The sequence below is a fragment of the Drosophila suzukii genome, chromosome X, assembly GCF_043229965.1.
Source record: "Drosophila suzukii chromosome X, CBGP_Dsuzu_IsoJpt1.0, whole genome shotgun sequence".
Lineage (NCBI taxonomy): Eukaryota > Metazoa > Arthropoda > Insecta > Diptera > Drosophilidae > Drosophila > Drosophila suzukii.
Genome location: NC_092084.1, coordinates 28,590,306 through 28,611,915, shown reverse-complemented (window position 1 = coordinate 28,611,915; position 21,610 = coordinate 28,590,306). Strand labels below are relative to the sequence as shown.

General features: G+C 36.7%; 3 protein-coding genes and 1 long non-coding RNA gene across 9 annotated transcripts in view; 1 reads left to right on the top strand and 3 right to left on the bottom strand.

Moving 5' to 3' along the window:
* Positions 1–1,166: 1,166 nt before the first annotated feature.
* Rab21 (RAS oncogene family member Rab21) lies at positions 1,167–2,926 on the bottom strand. Its single transcript, XM_070997857.1, has 3 exons — positions 2,834–2,926; positions 2,119–2,289; positions 1,167–2,061 (listed from the first exon to the last, which is right to left on the bottom strand). Exons 2-3 carry the CDS (start codon positions 2,180–2,182, stop codon positions 1,457–1,459), a joined length of 669 nt encoding a protein of 222 aa, XP_070853958.1. The 5' UTR covers positions 2,183–2,289; positions 2,834–2,926; the 3' UTR covers positions 1,167–1,456.
* Positions 2,927–4,027: 1,101 nt separating this feature from the next.
* Coa7 (Cytochrome c oxidase assembly factor 7) lies at positions 4,028–6,361 on the bottom strand. Its single transcript, XM_017088791.4, has 3 exons — positions 6,177–6,361; positions 5,744–6,033; positions 4,028–5,033 (listed from the first exon to the last, which is right to left on the bottom strand). Exons 1-3 carry the CDS (start codon positions 6,274–6,276, stop codon positions 4,626–4,628), a joined length of 798 nt encoding a protein of 265 aa, XP_016944280.1. The 5' UTR covers positions 6,277–6,361; the 3' UTR covers positions 4,028–4,625.
* A 1,573-nt stretch (positions 6,362–7,934) lies between these two features.
* On the bottom strand, positions 7,935–10,277 carry LOC136117379 (uncharacterized). 2 transcript variants are annotated; one of them, XR_010654944.2, is made up of 3 exons: positions 9,934–10,277; positions 8,552–8,912; positions 7,935–8,485 (listed from the first exon to the last, which is right to left on the bottom strand). It is a non-coding gene; the product is annotated as an uncharacterized lncRNA (long non-coding RNA). The 2 variants fall into 2 exon arrangements; XR_010654945.2 differs by lacking the exon at positions 9,934–10,277 and adding an exon at positions 9,614–9,689.
* A 797-nt stretch (positions 10,278–11,074) lies between these two features.
* Positions 11,075–21,610, top strand: part of zyd (sodium/potassium/calcium exchanger zydeco) — a 67,004-nt gene continuing 56,468 nt past the window's right edge. For 2 of the 5 annotated variants that reach the window (XM_070997218.1, XM_017088807.4), the window contains exons 1-2: positions 11,075–11,405; positions 20,951–21,440. In XM_070997218.1, coding sequence (XP_070853319.1) covers positions 21,407–21,440 — 34 coding nt within the window. In that variant the 5' untranslated portion in view covers positions 11,075–11,405; positions 20,951–21,406. Of the gene's footprint in view, positions 11,535–20,950; positions 21,441–21,610 lie in introns of all 5 variants that reach the window. The other 3 variants (XM_036819991.3, XM_017088805.4, XM_036819990.3) reach the window with 3 other exon arrangements.

The following is a 21,610-nucleotide window of genomic DNA, read 5'->3' as shown; positions in this document are numbered from 1 at the left end:
TGACATATTAATTTCCACACTTTGAAACATCATTTTTTAAATATTTTCAAATTTCGAACAAAAAATTTAAAAATATCGGACGACTATAACATATATGGTAGTAAATTGAAATGAACCGTTATCTTAATATTTCTGAGATTAGTTTTTAGTTTTTATTGAAATCGGAAAGCTTTTGACCTACCTACTGCGCCCACGCGAACGACGTGCAAGAGTATAGAAACGTCGGCTTGCTGAAATTAGTTTCCTTTCTTGTTTTAAAAATCAATTATAAAATGGGAGTTCCATTCACTTTTGCTGTAATACTCATATATGAGGCGGAACAACCCCGTTCCCAATCCGGCTCCTTCTTCCTCAACGTCCAATATTCCTATTGGGACTCGGAGCTGTACTATGGTGGCGCGGAAAAGATGGCGATGCACCCGTGGGACCAGAAGGAAACTCTAAGCTACTACTTAACATAAATAAAAACATTTGTTGAACATTCCATTTATTTGAATTTTAGTTTCTTTGTGCACCAGCAGACTCTTCTTTTTGAATTGCTTCAATTGATTTGTTTTCCGTTTGGCAACAAACCCAGCTGCTAGACAATAAGACCATGAAATGCGAGCGAAAACTTCGATCACAATACAAAGTATACGATTTTTCGACTAGTGAAACTCTTGGCCAATCTGAGTACTAAGCTTAACGGCGTTCATCGAAATTCACTCGCCAAATCTTGAATTTTTTGTATTTCCTTAGCTTATCTGAGTACCGCTGTGAAAAACAGACCCGACGAAAAGCGTTAGCCGCGTATTTGCCTCTCACTCACTCCTATGATTGGCTCGCGGTTTTCGTCGATGTGAGAACTAGGTTTAAGTTTGTTCGTCAATATTGTTCACAATCAGTCCATTAAAGAATACGTTCCCCACATACGGCCTTCCATGTTTTTTGGCCCCATACAAATCGACCCGCCCCAATGTATAATTTTATTCTACATATCTCAATAAAATTCATATTTTTGATACGCTCGGGTATACTACGTATGTGTAACAGAAATATTCGCTACTATGAAAACATCTTTTTACAATGCTGTAAAAGTGTAATCACTGATGACTTATTACAATGTGGGTTGGAATTATATATCCATCCTCCCGGAAAATTACCGCCTCTAAAACAAGATACATAAATGCAATTACAAAATAATTTATTGCTTGGCGCACACAAAGAGCGAAAAAAATCAAATGTCGGAATGGGCGAACACTACATTTCATACATAAACTAGGTGCCGAAAAATCAAAACAAAAATGTCTGAGCAATTTGGACAACAATGAGGATCAACAAGAATACGTGGAGTCTGTTTGGGTTAATAACAGAAACACACGCACTATAAGTAAATATATAATATACATATACACAAAATGAACATCGGCTACAGGGTACTAGTATATAATTATGATTATTATCACAATGGAGACGGCTAAATGCCACAGCAGGATCGCTGGCCCGCAGGATCGCTGGCATCCGGGACCTCGGAATCGTCGGAGCTGCGAAGGCCGTCCGTACCCGCGTGCTCGAGGCGCAGTGGACTCGCATCTGGTTCCCGTTGGCTGAGCTGCTCCAGCATTAGATGGGTCAGCAGATCAAAGAGCTCGGCCACGCCCTCGTTCTCCTTGGCCGAGGTTTCCACGTACTGGGCGCCAACCGTGCGCGCATATTGGAGAGCCTCCTCGTGCGCCACCGCCCGCTGTTCACTTAAATCAGTCTTGTTGCCCACGATTATCAGGGCAATCTTCGTGCCGCGCATTTGCCGGAGTTCCCGCACCCAGGACTTGACCTTCTGGAACGAGTCCTGGTCGGTTATGTCGTAGACTAACAGGGCGCCATCGGACCCTCGGTAGTAAATGGGTCCCAGGGCATGGAATCGCTCCTGCCCAGCCGTGTCCCATATATTCAACTGAGCCTTCCTTCCGTCCTCCAGGGACACTTTGCGGGTCACAAAGGAGGCCTGCAGGGTGCTTAGGTGCTGAGCATTGAACCGGTCCTCCATGTAGCGCAGCACCAGCGACGTTTTGCCCACACAACCTGCAATTAAGGGATTTAATTCTACATAGCGTAATAGAACGCACCTTCGGAACGCACCTTCGCCCAGAAGCACCGCCTTGAAATTTAGCGTTGGACTGCTCTTTGATCTGCGCGCGCTCATTGTGGGTCCCCGAGTTCTAGATGTCCTGTCGGCACATCGGTTTTCAGAAGGGACACGAAAAAACAAAAAAAACAAGGAAATGCAAAATTTAGATTATATACGTCCGCCTAGGGATGCAAAAACATCGATGTCACTATCGATACTATCGATGTTTTTTAAAACAGCGATGTATCGATGCTTTTTTTCGAACATCGATGTTATCACTAAGAGATACACACGCAAAGCAAGTGGTACGTAAATTGGGAAAAAGTGCACATTTTTCCATTTTATTAAGTATTGTTACAGTTTGATACAGGTAAAACATATTAGGGCGGTTCCTCTCGGCACAATGGACAGGTTTCGTTAAAATATGTATTAAGATTATGCTTTTTTATTTGTTTCTGAAAATATTGTTGTTGTTTTGTTTGAATAAATATAAGTTTATAATAAGTTTCATAAAAACAATATTTTAATTAATATTTGGAGGGTTTTATGGTATATATTCATAAATTGAAGAAAATTTCGATGTTTTTAGCGAAATTTCGAGGTTTTAGCAAAATTTCGATGTTTTCGCGAAATTTCGATGTTTTAGCGATATATCGATGCTTACAAACATCGATGTTGAAAACATCGATGTACTCACTATCGATGTTTTTGCATCCCTACGTCCGCCAGTGTGGCTGCACTACAGCACTAATAGAATGCCACTTGGTGTATGTCCGTCAAATTAGCGTCGGCCTGTTAGCGACGAAACTGGAATGGCGGAATTTGGAACATGGGGGCTCTTTTTATTTTTACATCTAAAATGCTAAATTGTTTAGAAAGAAAATATCTATCGGTCTAGGTAGGGAGACACATCCGAGGCCAATTAATGTTTCAAAAATGCATTTGAAAAATCGTGTCCCCATAATTTCGTTAACTGCTTCCCTCACAGAGGTTGTGCCAATATACACGCTAATCCAGGCTATTAAGCGTCAATTCAAGCTTTTTGTCTGAAAGTTTAATCAAATTTAAATCCACAGTTTTCGAAAAAATCACCTATCAGTGAAGCAACCTCTTATTTCCCCAAACCAAAAAGGGGGTACAAATTAAATTAACTACGGCTCCACTCCTAGAGGTTGTGCCAACATGCACGGTATATGGGTAGATTGGGGATCGTCTTAAGCACTTTTACTGAAAATTTCATAAAAATTAAATCCACAGTTTTTGAAAAAATTGATTTACAGTGGGGGTTTTGAACACATACAATTTTTAAATTTGTCGTTTCCCACTGTCCACGCCAACCACCTATGACATCAACCATCAAAATATAAATATTTTCTATGCAAACTTTAACTAATTCATTTAACTCTCAAAGAGGTTGTGCCAACTTTCACGGTATCGCATTCGAAGGGTCATAATTTTAGCTTATTTCTGAATTAATTACAGGCACAGTTTTCGAGAAATTCAAGTCTTTTCAATTATGGCTTTTCTCACGCGGGCACTATTGGAACTATTCGATGATTTTTGGAAAATATCGAAATCAGTGATGCCAGCCTGGTCGAATTAATTGGGCGCTCAATGAAGATATAAGGAAAATAATCAACTGCATTTTGTTTTAAGAAATCGTTATTGTCGCCAATTTTTTACTATCATTTCGTAATTAGTACTTATGATCGGGGGCTTAAGCGTTTTAGACGTTTATCCAAAACAAAAATAAAATTAATTGGATCTTTAATTATACATACACTTAAAAGATGTGCAATTAAATAAGTATGGAATTGTAAGTCATATTGATTAACTTTGAATTTTAAGCCCGAAAGGCACTGTACGCACGTATGCCTCTGCGTATATTATACTAAGTGATGTATAAATTAAAACACATAATTATATTTTTTGACACCGTACTATGGTCGGGCTGGTTTGTATTTTGTATATAAGGTATCAACAAAATGGCCGCGTTCAGCAAAACAACGCACATGATAATTAATCATGATGCAAAAATTGTTACGCTTAAGTGACTCAAAAACTTAGGCATGACAAATTTAAAAGCATTTACAATTGTCTGGTGCATTTTTTAAAGTACAATTGTACTTTCTTTGACGTCGTAACGTTCCATGAGCGTTGAGCACAATAAACTTGATCACATAAAAGTGATCCAACATTAATCGGTGATCACGTTGTTCTGCTGAACACGGCCAATGCTTTAAGGGGTTTTTACTTGTTACTTGATAACTTTAACAATTAAAACTAGAAATTTCTTTTCGTTACGCCTTCTCTCTCTCACTCCGCCGCATGTAAATGTCGGCTATGTACACAGAAATCACAAACAAAAGTTAGTTAGCTTAACCACTAATGTTAGACCGACCGAAAAGGGGTAAATGGAAACCTGACAAAGATACACGTGAATACAAAATATGAACATTGGACTAAGCGAAGGTGAGAAGCAGCAGTATATGGTAGCACGAATCAAACAGAATATAAATCAATTGGGCATTCCCACGCCCTGTTGGAAGCCTAGCGTCTCCTGCTGCTTCTTTACCTCGTCCTGCATCTCCAGAGCCAGCTTCTTGTACTTCTCCGCCTCCTTTTCGTTTTTCTCAATTCCATCGCCACGGGCGTACATCTGGCTGAGATTGGCGCAAGCATACATATTGCGAAGCTCACACGCCTTATGAGCAAACTGGAAAGCCTTCTTCATGTCCTTTAGCACAATGTAGTCAGAGTCCTTTAATGGTGTCTTTCCGGCGGGCGGAGCTGACTCATTTCCGGCCGAGACAGTCGCCGCGCTCTGGTCCGGCTTCTTTTGCACTCCCGAGATATGCATACCGGATAGATAAAAGCAGGCGGTAGCGTTGTTCATGTCGCAGCTCTTGGTTAGGAATTCCAAGCCCTGTGGAATATTAAACAATTAATATTTTGCAGTATATCTACACTGTCGAAATAATGGCAAGATGAACTTCCATTCGTCTTTTTATTTAGGGAGAAATTGTTTTCATATAAAAAGTCAAATGGCAAATAAATCTCAAGAAATTTGAGCTTGCAATTATTACAATCCATTTTGTTAGCACGTAAATGACCAAAATGTAGATTGTTTAACGCTGATGGTAGTTAGTAGTTACATTTTGACCAAAGTTTCTCCTTGGGTTTATTTGAACTCTAAATTTTAAAATCTAATTCATTTATAGACTGAAGAGAAGAATACTACTTAGATAAGTAATGTTTGTATGAAGTTACTTTTCGTTCCAGTTCAATATTGTTTATGACTGCAATACGAGTGAGAACGACAATGTTGTATGTATTTCCGCCGTTGGTTAACGTTGCCTCGAATTTAATTATTTTTAACACAGTTGATTATCTACATGAACAGTTTTGGTACCATTAAAAGGTAAGAAGTAAATATAAAAGGTCCGTAACACAAATGTTAAGACATTAAAAACATATGTATGCAAGAATAAATTGTGTGCCGGTAAAACAAACGAGGTGTTCCGGTCATTGTGATGAGTACGGTAATATTGGTTTATAAACATAATCGCCTGTCCCAAGAGATCACTCTATTTTAATGGCGGTTTAAGACCGCGACCACCATCCTGCCGCCTTTACCTTGGGTACATTCCTGTCGATCTCCTTAGGCATGGACCTCGAGACGAGCAGCAGCCCGGAGTGAAGGCAGGCGTCTGAGTCGTTCAGGTTGCAGCCCTTCTCGTAGTACTCGTAGGCCACCCGGGGATCCCCTTTGCTTCCACTCTTTCCCTTGCCTAGGAAGCAGTAGTTTCCATACTTGTAGCAGGACTTTGCGTAACCGTAGTCGTCGCATGTCGATTTATACACCTTGGAGGCCTTCTCGAAGTCCTTTTTGATGCCCTCCAGGTAATCGCCAAGCAGGTGGCAGGCTGCAATGCAAAGCGGTATTTAGCTATATATTTTGATTCATCGTTATTTGTTTTGTAATATTCCATTCCCTTCCCGCGCAACAGAGGTTATAGACCACAGTCGTTCTTGCCGCTGCCGGCGTCGCCGCCGACTGCGCACCCACCTTCCGGCTTCTTCTCGGAATAACAACCGAAGCGGTATTCCACTCCCAACTTGTCCACGTACTCCTTTACGTCAGACTCCTTCTTCAGGTCGTAAGCCATGCTCAGCGGTGTTTAATAGATAACAACCAAAAATTATTATGTTATGCTTCTGCGGCTATAGTGTTACCAGATAGTTCAACGACTTCACCCACAATTTTTTGCGATACTTATCGCCTACTATTTTTTATGCGATGATTTTCAAAGCGTCCTTTGTAACCTCTTTCCACTATCCAATCATCCGTTCAAAAGATGGTGTATTCAAGTTTTGCGGTCAGGTCAAAAATAAACTAAAATTAAATTATATAGGTATTAAAAAGCTGCAAAAAAGTAATACAAAATACAAATTAATTGTTTAAGATACCGTAAACAATTTAAAAACGCTTTCTTTATGATTATGAGTACTTCGAATAGGTACCATTTTTTTCTTTCTATTTTTTTAGTAATTAATATAGCTAGTTTTTTTATCCAAGGGAAAAAGTCGCTACAACTCGCTGCAGCGGGTAATGGGACCGCACTCGCAAAACCATTCAGTATTTCAGAGTTTTATTTAGTATTTTGTTTACGAGCTTGGCTGATTTTTGTACTTGGCGTTTCGGGATTTTTTTGAGAAGGAAATGCATTTGAACTGCATTGGCGCCGTTTTAAGGAAATTGTTGTTGGTGCAGGCGCAAGGAGCCTTCGATCGGTTCGGAACTCAGCAATCTATCTCATCTTGAAAATAAATTTGCTATGTTCTTTTTAAGGAAATAACCAACCTTCAGCTTATGTTCTTCTTGACCTGGCACCTTTTGCATCAATACGTACATTATTTATATAAGAAAAAACAATTAGAAGAAGCATCGACCTGCCAAAATTGTTTCTTAAAAATGTACATATATAGTCAAAGAACCGTATGCAAGAAAGTGTTATCAATACTTAAGGGTCCAAACGGTTCTAACTTGTAAAAATTCTAATGGCGTCACTGTTGACCTAAAAAGTCCCTCTTAAATTTTCACAACGCTTGCCTGAATAAAAATCTCATCCTTGATAAATTTGCTAATAGCAATAAAATAATCACTTGGCGCTGAAAACATTCCACATGTTTGGGTTCAAATTGTATTTAGTTCTGCGTTGTTTTGTATTTTTTCGGAGCAATTGAATTTGCGCGTTTTCTCCTTTCGGGTACGGTTTGCTTATGCCGATCAGCTCTTCGCTACAGCGATTATCTATGTGAACAAAAATCTGCTTAAAATTGCAACATCGATTTTAAGCGCCTGTGTGCAGAGGGTATTTAACAAACTTACTCAAAAATGAACCGAGTCTTGCCCAACACTTAAAAACAGCCAGACTGACCAGCGAGAACCCACCCATTACCAAGGTACAATTATACAAGGTAGTCCCGTCATCTGCTAATCGTTCGGCTTTCAGTCCGTTAACGTGCTTCAGCGATATTGCGAGTATCGTTAACGGATTAAATTGCGTTGGGAATACCTTGTATAGTTGTATGCCAATTACGATAACAAATATTATCTAGCCTGAAACTAAATACCATTACAAGAAACAACATTAAAATTCAATTCACATATATAATAATAATAACATAAAGTGTTATTCTATTTAAATAAATTTTAAAAATGATGCAAATTAAATACATTTTAGATTTATTATTTTTATTTTTTATTATTATTATTAAATTATTGTGAATACACGCTTAATTGCATACGTCCCTTAAAGTGTTTTTTATTGTTTATCAAGCCCACATATGTCAAGACTGAGTTTTAACAAATTTTCGAAAACGGGCTTCAGGCTTCTTTTTACATTTGAAATGAAATTTACCAGGTAAGCAGTGCGTTACTCTATCAAACAAATTTAACAATACAAAAATTCCACATATATACAATGAATGTTGCATAATTTTTCTGTCAATCAGCTGGATTTATTGACAAACAGGAAACAAATGAAGTGGAGCATTTTAAAACGTCAAACCAGCAGACGGTTTCTTAATTTAAAATAATTCGATGTTTTTACTTATGTAAATTAGTAGTTTAAAGCTTTCTTCTCATCCCACAGGAGCCTCGTCATCTTCTTCTCCACTTTGACACCATCTTCCGGACGCAAGCTCTTCAGCTTCGATTCCCAATATGCCTAACATGGGCCTTGGGGGAGAAGGAGTCGGGTTGGGGACTGGGTTGTTCTGCAGGAAGTCGCTTAACATCCATGACCATGACTGGTGATGCCTCCTTCAGCTTAAGCTTCTCCTCCTCCCTAGGAAAGCCCACATATAATCATACTAATAAGAAAAAATTTATCATCAATGGAGCAACTTGCATACGTAGGAATATAATTCCTTGGATACCTCATTCATCAGCGCGGCCTCCAGGTACCCATCAGCTGCCAATTAGCTGGTGGTGGTGGAGTGTGCTAAGAAGATATCTACTATTTGTATATTTATATATACTTTAGCCAGAACCGTTCAAAAATACGTCCGGTTAGAAGTCCATATAGACTCTATATTATAGAGCTAAGTCCCACTCGGAATGATCCTTCCCAATTGGCTTCTCCAGTGGAAATCCTTTAGCACTTACACTCTTCTGCTGCTTTACCTTGTTGTGCCATCTGTACCCATCCAGCTTGCAGCTATTATCTAAGCATTTTACAGTTCATATCCTTCTACCTGTTGCATACTTTTCGACGATTCTAATATACCCCTTTTATAGCTGCAATAAAAAAACATAGGTTATAGGTAATTTCTCAATTGCCTTTTAACCTGAGAATAAATAAATAAATAAAATAAATAATATACCCCTTTACTCTACGAGTAACAGATGTTTTGACCAAGTGCTAGGGTCACCAAAAAGAAAATTTAATAACGAATTAATTTGGCTTAGTTTTGTTTTTACGTTTTTCCATCGTGCTGGCCTATTTAAAAGGTAAAAACAAAAACTCGTGAAAAACGTGCTTAATTTCTATGTGCTTGACTCTTGCTCCACTCGATTTGTAAATATCTTAAAATAAAAACAATTTTCTAAATTTTAGTGAGATTCTATTCCTTGCAGATTTTTTAACTATTCGTATTAGAAATATTTTCCTTTAAATAGGAACGTCGTTTAATTATCAAGACAGGATACACAACCAAAAACAAAATGCACTTTTCCTTATTATTTGCCTTCTCCTGGTCGGATTCCTAATAAGTAGATAAAATATTAAAAAATATAGAAAATAGTTCTAAACTTGTAGTTCTGAATGGTACTGTCTTCACTGTGTCAGATCATCATATTTAGTGCTTTGGTAATCGTCTGATCTGCCTATTTTAATAGACGGACGTTTAATTAAAAACGCTCTTGTCCAATTAGTGACTGTTTAGATAGATGACGATGCCCCCGCCCGCACTATAGCACCATCAATCCAATCTATGTACTTATGTATTTGTGTTTGGCGGCTTATTTTTGCGGATCTCAGAAAAATCTCGGTACCATGGCAAACAAAAACAGTTGATGTAAATTTTTTAAAGAACCCTTCCTTTGACATTCTGAGTACGATGGGTATGGCGTTGAGCCAGCTTTCTATGGGTATGTAGAAGGATTAAACAGAACAAATGATTTCAAAAGATGACTATATTGCTATATGCCACCAAAAATAGAAAGAGATTCTTCGATTTTAGTTACGGTACTAGCCTGATTTGCATACTTATGAACAAATTTTGTGACTTAGATACATTCATTAACGTATTGTACTTACTTTTGTGGTACAGGTTCTTTAATATTTCAAGTATGGTTCTCTTTTGATTTCAACCTTGTAAATGATCATTCCTTTTTTTCGGTGTAGGACCAGAAAAATCTGGATGGGAAATTTATGGACCAAACCCCGAAGTAATGGCACGAGTCTGTGCTTAACTCTAATTAGTTGATCGCTCTACCATGACTTGACCTTTGCCGATCGCCAATGCCCGACCAAATGAAAATAAAAAACGGGAAACTGAATAAATGAAACACTGACAAACAATGCACCCCACAACCAGCAAATACGATCTCTGAAAAAATAAAATACAGACACGCATACCAGACAGCAATTCGCCTTTGAATAACTGCTGGCATTAGTCTATAGTCAGTTAAACTGTATTATAGTGGTACACATAGTACCTACATATATAGACACACATGCTCGAATCCAGAGCCAAATCAAGCTCGGCAAAAAAAAAAAAATAAGAAAGAAAGCTAGCCTAGGCAAGCCAAAGTTTATATACTCTTGCAGATTAAAGAACATCATGCTTTTAAACCGTATTATTAAAATTTAAAAAAAATATATATATAAATGACCAGAGATCAATGGGATTGGTTTGCTCAATGTATTTCAATGAAATATTTTAAATCGAAATGTTATTTTTGGTCTGTTAGCTAAATTTGTAAAATTAAAAATGTAATTGTAAAATATAAAATAAATGTTACATTTCGATATGCTTTTATTTGAAAAACAACAAATTATGGCGATTTTCTTACTGTTTTGTCCTTAATTTTTTTAAGTTTTTTATACATGGTTATTTAAAAAAATTTATTTTTATAAACTTTGATTTAAAATTATATAAAACTTAGAATATTAAAGGAGATCAGCAAAAAGCGATGCTATAATTTTTTTCTGTTAGTTTTTCGACCAACAGGATATAGTTCTTCTATCCGCCTCGTTTCGACTTTAATACTTTCTGCTATAGAAATACGATTTACGACGGATATGGCTATATCAACTTGTCAAGAGACGCTGAACGAGAATAAATATATATTAAAAAGTGTCGTTGCAGAATTATAATACTCTTTGTAAGGGTATAAAAATAGTGAGCACGGTTTCGACTAAAACGCTTCAAGCACTGATTCAGAATCAGTTTAACGTCAACGTCGGCGGCATCAAGACAATATACACACAACAACACAGGCCAATCCATATCAAAAAATTAAAAAAAAAGCAAAAATATAGAGAAAGAGAACCAGATAAATGTACCAATCGGAACATTTTCGACAGCGATAAAGGAACGAGAACGGAAACGATTACGAAAAGATCGAGATTAATGTCAGCGAGTATAAAAACGCGAGTGAACGTGGAACCTAGCGAATCAAAACGGAACAAATCGGGAAAAAACGGAAAAAACGCTACGTAACGGGATTCGCCTTAGTGTTTTTGTTGTTGTGCCATAACCTTTTAGTGAGAGTGTCAAGAGCAAGGTCCAAAAACAACAGATAGATATTGCAGTCGGACTCATACTGCTCGGAATGCTTAATATAAGACCTAAATAATCGCATTGATATATTTCGAAAAAATTTATTTAAAGACTCCTTAAACTCAATATAACGGTTTCATAGCATTTAAAATTTTAAAAATTTCAAGACAACTTAGACTTTTGAATATTTGAGTTAAAAATCCATCCACTTTTTTCTTTTCCCCTTATACGTTCATGAAAAATATAATAGAAACGATCTGGTTTGCATTCGGTTTCCTCAAATATTTCTTAAGTTCAACATTTTTAAAATTATTTAATATGTGCACTTTACCGAATCTTTGAAAACAAAGTACAAAACCATTTTTAATTTTATTCAGTTTTCCATTGCGAGAAAAGTAATATGTAATAAAAATATATATATGTATATAAATAGTATTTTGGTATAGTTGAGGTACTATCAGTATATGTTTAAAACAAACTATTACAGTTTTTGAAAATCCGATTTTAAGTTCGTCTGTTATGTTCAGAATGGGTAGCGGAATACTGAGAACTGCTGCCAGCAGGCAGCTTAAAAATCCGTAAAGATAAAAAAAAACTAACAGCAACGAAATTAATAATGGACAGAGCAAGGACAAAAGTATCTTCTTCTACATTTTTTCTTATTCATTCAACTTAGTTAATTTTAATGGAATGTATACATTCAATAATGGAATGAACTCTTGTGCCTGACTACCTTCCTCGCTTGAGCATTTGACTACTCCAATTAATTTATGCGTATACGTAATAATGTAGTTTTATTTAAATGAGAAATCCATTTTAATATTCAGATAAATTAAAAAAAATTGTATTTTATTAAATGGTTTCTGAAAACATTATGGGTCGCTTGAAAAAGATTTTAAGAGCCACGATAAATTCAACCTAGGATTTACCTACTGAACTATAATTTTTCTTGTTCGGCACGATGACCGATAAAAACATTTTTATTCTAAACAGAAGATTTATTTTTATTTTCATTTAAACAGCTGTGCAGTGTACCAAATTAACGAATTTAACAGGAACTTATAAGATATTTTAGTTTTTGATGGCTCCTACTATTTTTTATAACATTTTCATTCCAGATACTCATAGAGTTATAGGTTATAATGTACTCCTTGGAAAAGTATTTAACAGGTTGACGACAGCGTTACCAACACCATAAAGTATATATTCTTGATCGGCAAATGTCGAGTCGATCTAGTCTTTTTGTTCTGTCCATCTACATGCCAACAACTGATATGATCGGACCATTTACCAAAAAGTTACGATCTATTAAATTTTCGTAAACAGTTACTCTGACGCGTAATTTACCCCATAGGTAGAGAGTTAAAGCCCATTTTTGTTTCACCCGAGTGCCACTCCCACACCCATAACGCAAAGTTTTGCATAGCGCTCATAATTTTGAAGCTAGACAGTTAAAATATGACATTCAGATTCTACCATATGAAGCCCATATTTTCTTCAGCCAAGTGACATATTAACTCTAGCACCCACAACTGAAGTTTTTGATTTATTTTTATTTGGCAATATGCGTCGAAGTGCCAAAAGTTGATTTAATTTGACCATTAGCTTATAAGTTGAATTTGGAAGCTGAGTAACGGGTATACGATAGTCGGGGCACTATTGCGGTTTTTTCTTATTATTTATTTATTATTGTTCTTTACCTCAGAAAAGTGGTTGAATAGATGTCCGCAAAAATCATTTATATTTTTGTCTACAGACAGAAACGAAAAATTCGACAAATAATGCTTATTACAAAATAGGGAAATAAGGAAAAGGGAGAAGTAGAGACCCTTATCATAATTAACATTTTTTTGTTTCGAAATATTTACCGCTTAAATGTGTGCAAGCTTCCCGAGCGAGTCCGTGGAATGGACCTTATCTTCTTGATTAGTCAATCTAGGCATGTCCGACTGTCTGTCCGTGTGAACGTGCCGTAATAATTCTAAATGCGCTTTTCTGGAAACCACGTCAAAAGGGCTGGGTCAAAAACTCGGAGTCCCCGAAATTTAATCTAGTTTCAAAATCTTTTTAGATTTTTGAGCTAGGTTAATTGTCTGGGTTGTAGTAGCTTTTTTCATATAGAGCTAGGCCGTCATTTTGTTCTATTTGTATATGGTGAACATTAGTTTAAATGTGAACAAGAATTATGGTATCAAGAATATTTAAAAAAAACTTGTAAAAACAAGAAAGAAAGCTAACTTCGGCAAGCCGAAGTTTCTATACCCATGCAAGTCGTTCCCGTGGAAGCATTGCATGTACAGAGCTTTCCTATTTTTATTTAATAAAAAACTAATTACAGAAATTGTAAGATAATGTTCCACTTCAATTTACTACCTATAGCTTCCTCCTATAGCTTCATCCAGATAGGTCTAAAACTGAGAGACTAGTTTGCGTATAAACGGACGGACGGACACACGGACAGACGGACGGATAGACGAACGGGCAGACGGACATGGCTAGACCGACGCGACTAGTGATGCTGATCAAGAATACATATACTTTATGGGGACGGAAACGTCTCCTTTACTGCGTTGCAAGCTTCTGACTGAATTCATTATACCCTCTGCAAAGGTATAAATATTTAAAAAGGTCCGTCGTTTAGGTTGCTGGACGGGAATCCCCCTTAAATGGGAATTTGACAAAAAAGCTCGTGTGCATCCTTGGAAACAGTCGATTTGCTGCTTGTCTATATGCATATTTCCCTTACGTTCCCTTTAGATAAATAGTAGATATTTAATAGCACGAGTTTAAAGCCAAAATTCTGCAAGAGGGAGGATGGTAGTTCCTGGTAGAGCTAGACCCCTAGATCACAAAAAAGAAGACTACAAAATCTTAAATAGATAAGTTTGGTTAAGGATTTAAATAAGAAAATGTTTTTGGTACTTCCGTGTTTTTTATTATATATCGAGTTGCGCCTAACACACTCAGGTAATTTATGTTTTAGTTTGAAACTATAATGTCATCCTTTAATTTTGTGAGCTGCAACTGAGCCAACTTTGAATGCATAGGCCTTACAATGCATAGCAATGACAAATAATATGTAACTTATTTTACCATGGATTTTGTCCAAATATGGCTTGCTTGGTTCGTATGAAAGGTAACTTTATAATGGTGCACGTCTCGATTAAAGGTCGACTTTTTTGGAGATTCTACGATATCAACAGACGCCCTACAGCCACTAAATTGATAAAAAATTACACATTTTTAAAGTTTGCTGAGTTGTTGCTCACAGTATACTCAATGTAGCCTTTTAATTTTTTTTTTGCAAAATTAAAGGGTGGCATTATAGTTGTAAACATAAACATATATCACCTAAATTTGTTAAGGGCAACACGTGGATACCAAAATCCCTAAAAAAAAACTTACCCATTTAAAATTTTGTTGCCTTTTTTCTGATATAGGGGGCAACTCTACCAGAAACTATCATCATCCTTCTTGGTTCTTGGGTCATTCCTCAGCACGCAAGCTTGATTTAGCTAAGTGCACCGTCCACTTAAAAGCCCATAATACTAAAACCTGTGTGGCGCCCACATTTTAAAAGATTTTGTTAAAGTGTAAATGTGTTTTTGTTTCATTGTCAAAAGCCATCTACATGGCGAACATTTATCAAATCGGACCATTTATTAAAAAGGTTTGAGCAATTCAAGTTTTTACCTCAAGGTACAGCCACTTCAGGAATACCCCTAAAGAGAGTTTTATAATTTCAGTCAGAAGTTTGTAACGCAGTGAAGCAGACGTTTCCGACCATATAAAGTGTATATATTTTTGATCAGCATCACTAGACGTCCGTCTAGTCTGTCTGACTGTCTATCCGTCCGCTGTACGTTCGATATTGTGCGAAGTAGTCTTTCAGTTTTAAAAGATATTGAAAATGTAGTGTAAAATAACTCTGAAAATATATCTTTACAAATGTGGGCATAAGCCCATATAGTTTCCAAGATTACAGCGTTCACATGGACAGCGGAGGGACATGGCTAGATCGACTGGGCTAGAAATCTCTATCAAGAATATTCAGACGCTTTATAGAGTCGGACACTTGTTCTTCTACCTGTTACATAATTTTAAGGCTTAGGCTGCAAGGCTATACTAACTATAACTATATTGTTCTCTTATAACATTTTAATGAATGGTCCGGACAGGCGGACATACTAGAATACCCTTTTACTCTACGAGTAATGGGTATAAAAGGCCTTTTACCTTTCATAACGCAAATACAAATTTGTTTTGCGTAAACCGAAGCACCAATTTTAGCGTTTAGAAAAGTAAAATGACAAAAAGTTGTGAAAATTAAAATCGGAGCCCAGCTGTATGTTAAAAATTATAATTTAAACAATTTTAATTAATTTAAGGCATGCGAATTTGATAAAAACGAATACGAACCAGATCAATTATATTATTATTTTTATTTACTGTAGCTAAGGATTATTTTGGGACATTGATCGAGGGAATCAAACAAATTAGAGCGGCCCACATTTGAATGAAAATTGTTAGGTGTTGTCTTTGATCACAAGTTTATATTAAACTTCTCAACCCTTAGTTATTTTGTTCTTCCCTTTTTTTAACAATGAAAACTAAATCAATCAGTTAACAAGGTTAGAAACGGAAAAGTCTAATTGATAAATAAAGGGGTTATATAGACTTGTACCGCAAAAAATAAATTTCTTTTATATTATTGTATGAATGTAACGTTTTTTTAATTTCCGTTTTATATGCCTAAATGCACATAAATTCAATTTTTAAAATTTGAAAATGTCGTAGTTGTAGGAAATGGCGGACCTCAACTAATTTCAAGGTTTCGCGGCGGTCTCGAATCTTGGAGAATGGCTTATCTGATCCAAAAATGAACAAGAAATATGTTAGTCATTATACCCGTTACTTGTAGAGTAATAGGGTGTTCTAGATTCGTCGGAAAGTATGTAACGTCGAAGAAGCGTTTCCGACCCCATAAAGTATATATATTTTTGATCAGGATCACTAGCCGAGTCGATTCGGCCATGTCCGTCCGTCCGTGTGTCTGTATGAACGCTGAGATCTCGGAAATTATAAAGGCTAGAATGTTGGGATTTGGCATGTACATAGATTCTTGAGCTTCTTGCGCAGCGCAAGTTTGTTTCAGCAGGGTGCCCACTCTAACGCCCACAAACGACCATAGCACTAGAACCCGCCTAGCGCCCACATTTTGTTATATTTTGATAAAGAGATTTGTTTTTTATTATCAATACCCATCTGCATGCCAAAAATGATTTAAGTCGGAAAATTCATTAAAAAGTTAAAACCAAATAATAATCAATATCTTGCAAATTGAATCGAGATTTCACACCACATGCAGCAAATCGGCTGTTGTCACTTATACGCCACCAAGCCGCAAGGGGCGCTATAGGCTAGTTGGCGTTATAGGCTAGGTGTCGCTATAAAAGAAAAAGATAGGTGGCGCTACAGGCTAGGTGTGCTCGTAAAAAAAAACAGATCATGTCGCTGAACCAACGATTTTCGCACATTTTTGTTACAGCGGAAATGGCGACGGTTTGAACGGAAAAATTTATTTTTAAGGGTTACATTTTTTCTCAAAAACTCAAAATTTATTTAAAAAAAAATAAATAAACCTTTGCTTTGCGATAAGATAATTATTTTTCTTATATGAAGCATGGAAAAGCGATAACACACCGTTTTCGCGGAACCGTGACCACCGCAAAAACCATTTTCGGGAAAATACCTCTCCGAGATTATCGGGTTTAATATGCTAACCCTTAGGTAGCCAGAGGTTTTTCGTAACCGATGTTCGTAGAGTAAAAGGGTTTTCTAGATTCGTCGGAAAGTATGTAACAGGTAGAAGGAAGTGTTTCCGACCCCATAAAGTATATATTTTTTTGATCAGGATAACTTGCCGAGTCGATCTAGCCATGTCCGTCTGTCTGTCCGTGTGAACGCTTTGATCTCCTAAACTATAAAAACCAGAGAGATTATAGATTTAGATTCATTAGCTTAGTACGCAGCGCAAGTTTGTTACGCGAATGGCCACACCTATTCTAACGCCTACAATCCTACAGTTTGAATGCTTGAAAAAAACGATCTTACAATATTGAGCACAAATTTAATTAAAATCATTATTATTTCTACATTCATATTAGTGAAGATTGTTATCTACCAAATCTGCAATATTCTGTATGTATTTGTAGAATCTATTTAAAGCATTCTTTAAGAATTTACATAGAATTAAAAAATATCAAATTTTTGTGATTATTGTACCCTTGCAGAGGGTATAATGATTTCAGTCAGAAGTTTGCAACGCAGTGAACGCGACGTTTCTAGACGAATCGAGTCGGAAAGGCTTCCTTCTACCTGTTGCATACTTTCCGTCGAATCTAGTATACCCTTTTACTCTACGAGTAACGGGTATAAAAAGAGCCCCCACCTTCCAAATTCCACCATTCCACGTTGCTAATAGGCCGACGCTAATTTGACGGACATGAAAAATCTTGACAATTGTAGGGAGGTAACCCTACACTCGACAACCATCAAATAGCACTTTATGGCATAAAAATGCCTCATATCGCTGTGGACGGCAGTACACGTAGTGACGAAGCGCACCAGGAGAGTGTGCGAAGGCGACTTCTATATATATGCAGAATTAAAATATAGGTAATTTTCAAATTGAAACCTGAAAGTATGTTTGTCGGCTTGCCTTAAATCCTAAATCCAGCTAGCTTAGCGGAAAAAAGCTGGATATGGCTAAGTTTCAAAGGGTCACGGTTCCTGTTTTACATGTCATTGGAAGGATAAATTTAAGATCTAAAGACTTCACATTGACAAATTTGTTCTTTCTGAAATTTCTGCAAAGCTAGAGCTAAATAATATTTTTAAGTACAGCTGGACATTTGATTTTGAAAACACCCTCAGCACTTGTAAGCATTTAAGATTCCAGAATTTTTTACTGATTACAAATTATCAAGAAAATTCGCGATTAGAAGTGATTAAGCGTCAAAAACTAGAACATAACTCTTCAGGTTTGTTCGAATACGCCAAAAACAATGCAAATCCGATTTGTGGAAGATAATAATTTTTTGTAATACAAGAGAAGACAGTTTTGAATTGAAATAGCAATAGATAAAACTACATCCAGCCCGTTTGTTGACAATTCATAAAAGCCCTTTTCCTTAATATTTGACCGAAACGTAGGTTTGGCTTCCAAACAAATGGGATCAGTTTAAAAAAATTTCCTTATTAACTTGAGAACATGGACTGGGTTGGATTAGAGTGGTCGTGGGACTCTTCTGAAATAAACTTACGCTGCGCAGGAAGCCCAAAAATTTACAACATCCTAGCTCTCATAGTTTCCGAGATCTCCGCGTTCATAGGGACAGTCGGACATGGCTAGATCGACCGGATAGTGATCCTGATCAAGAATATATATTCATTATGAGCTCGGAAACGCTTGCTGTTACACACTTTCCGACGAATCTAGTATACCCTTTTACTCTACGAGTAACGGGTGAAATTAATATGTCATCCTTCAGGATTGCTAGCTTAAGGATAGTCAAAAATCGATTTTTTATTCAGGAATAAATATTTTTCTACCCGAATCCAGCATCAAAAAGTTTTTGGTAAAGCAGAAATTAAATATAAATATATACATTAGGGCGGTCAAAATTCTTGTTCTCACCCCTTCACATGGTTGATTAAAGTTTGCAAAAAAAGTATTCAAAAACTAAATTTTTTTTTTGTGCCTTAGACTTTTGGAACGTCCTCAAATACTGTATTTATGCAATAGGTTTCTTGATTTCTTAAAAGCGTGAAAAAAATTTGCCCCTGTTTATGCGGGCGAATTCATGCATTTATTCAATCTTAGCTAACAGAGACGCCAGACCGGTGGGAAAAGGTTTGAGCGATTATTAAGCTGAATAATTTTTTCCAATCGCATGTAACAAACTTGCTAGTATTAAAGATAAAGTGTGTGCAACCCAGTATAACATATTTTCTACCGTCAAAATAAAAAATGAAAACTAATTTAATTTAATTTACATTGATCTGGCATCTCCGATAATTATATAGCAGAGTTTAACTGTCACAATTTCACGCCTTAGGTTGAATTCATAGTCAGCAACGTGTTGTCGTATACATGAAACACACACGAATCAGCCCATTTCATGAAATGAAAGCGTGAAATGGCCATCGCATTAACGCAGTAAAGGTTTTTTTTTAAAATTACTCATACGACAGATATACATTTTTCAAAAAGATCGATTTCCCCTTTCCAACTTTGTTAACTCCCGTTTCTCGGTCAATATGAATAAAAAAATTGACGGCAGGAGAAAAGCAAAGTAAAGCATAGCGACTGTTCACAATTGCACACCCCGCAACGGTGTCACCTAGCGTCGATTTCTTTATATGCTTGCAACTTTTTAATGGATGGTCCGATTTCAACATGAAGATAGATATTGATAATCAAAACAAAGTGACATTTACACTTTTACAGACAGGTAAAAGCGTGGGCTTATGGTCGTTTATTTGTTTGGCTATAACTTTTTAAGGAATAGTCCGATTTGAATAATTTTAGCATGCAGATGTGTATTGATAATAAGAACTTGTTTAAATTTTTACAAAATATTGCAATATGTTGGCGCTAGACGGGTTTTAGCGTTATGGCCGATTTCTATTGTATTATAGTGGGCGTGGCACCCTGCTGAATCAAACTTGCGTTGTCCCAGAACCTCAAGAATTTGCATGCCAAATCCCAACTTCCTAGAGATCTCAACGAGATCTCAACTTTCATACGGACGGACAGATAAACAGTCGGGTAGACGAACAGACAGGCATGGCAAGATCGACTCGGCTAGTGATCCTGATCAAGAATATATACACTTGAAAGGGTCGGAAACGCATTCTTCTACCTGTTACATACTTTCCAACAAATCTAGTATTCCATTTCACTCTACGAGTAAGGGGTATAAACATTGACGACAAATACCGAAATGTTTTTGGAGGGAAAACTAAAGTCAGAATTAGACACAACAGAATTTTCGTCCAAGTCAGGGCCAGCTACATATATGAAAATAATATATTTGACCAGTCCAACAGTGCGTATGAGTTATAAACTTTGAAAACAATTTGCACACCCTATAACGCATTTTTTTCAAAAAATTTCGTTTGGTATACCTTAAATTCCTCAATTCCTTATAGGCGGATGAGAGTAGGACCTTAAAAATTTCCAAGCAAACGTGGACCGCCCTAATGTACCTACTCGTATATATGAATATCCCTTGTCTGAAATTATCTTTTCCTTTTATTTAACAATATAGAAAAAAATGAATTCGTATAGCGGAAAAAGAAAAAATGTACATATGCTACTTTAAGAGTCTTAAATATAGGAATAATTAATTGACTTTACTACTACTTTTTTATACGTGTTGTTTTCCCTTGATTCTTGCCTTTATAAATGACAATTTGGAAAGATCGAAAATATTAAATGCATACGGTTTTCATAGATGCTTTGAAAAATATTTATTTCGCCAGATCGCCCGACTTTCGAACGGACCGAGATGCAGAAGCGTCTTGCCGCGGTGAAATAGTGTACGTGTTTGTGCGGTGTCCGTGCGTGGCAGTTCGTGTCTGGTCCTCAATTGCCTCCGTTTTGTCATCCGCCATCCAACACCCACAATTCCAACTACCAGGGGATTCTACGAGCCATTGTGAATCTGGATCTTTAGCGCAAATTGAGATAACTCTCGCCGTCTCACTTAAGCCGAGCTAAAAGAGACTAAAGGCAAAGAAAAGAAAAAGAGATAAAAAAGGAAGGCAAAAGAAACGAGAATAAAAGAAAGGCTAGGGAGGCGAGAGAAACGCGAAAATATAACGGCAAAGTAAGGAAAGAGAAAATCAACACCATTGAAGTGGGGATTGAGATTGCGCTTCATACAACGGCGCATCGCAGTTTACGAGTGTCCATCACCACTACAACACCGTGCAGCAATGGAAGACTATTGGGGTCTTAGCAGCACTACGGGTACATAATCACTAACCTAACTAGCTAAGGGCTAAGCTAGTACTAAGCTCTAAAATCGAGATAAGCTATGCCTATCATTAAACAATTATCCGCATAAAAGTGTGCCCTCTCAATCAATTAACCTGAAAAAAACAAAAAAAACCAGAAACAAATCGTACCGAGAGGAAAAA

Coding starts and splice junctions, on each gene's coding strand:
- Rab21 (XM_070997857.1), bottom strand. CDS start 2,182: ATGAGCGCGCGCAGATCAAAGAGCAGTCCAACGCTAAATTTCAAGGCG. Junction 2,062..2,118: donor GGCGGTGCTTCTGGGCGAAG/GTGCGTTCCGAA, acceptor CCTTAATTGCAG/GTTGTGTGGGCAAAACGTCG.
- Coa7 (XM_017088791.4), bottom strand. CDS start 6,276: ATGGCTTACGACCTGAAGAAGGAGTCTGACGTAAAGGAGTACGTGGAC. Junction 6,034..6,176: donor TTCCGAGAAGAAGCCGGAAG/GTGGGTGCGCAG, acceptor TTTGCATTGCAG/CCTGCCACCTGCTTGGCGAT. Junction 5,034..5,743: donor TCGACAGGAATGTACCCAAG/GTAAAGGCGGCA, acceptor AATATTCCACAG/GGCTTGGAATTCCTAACCAA.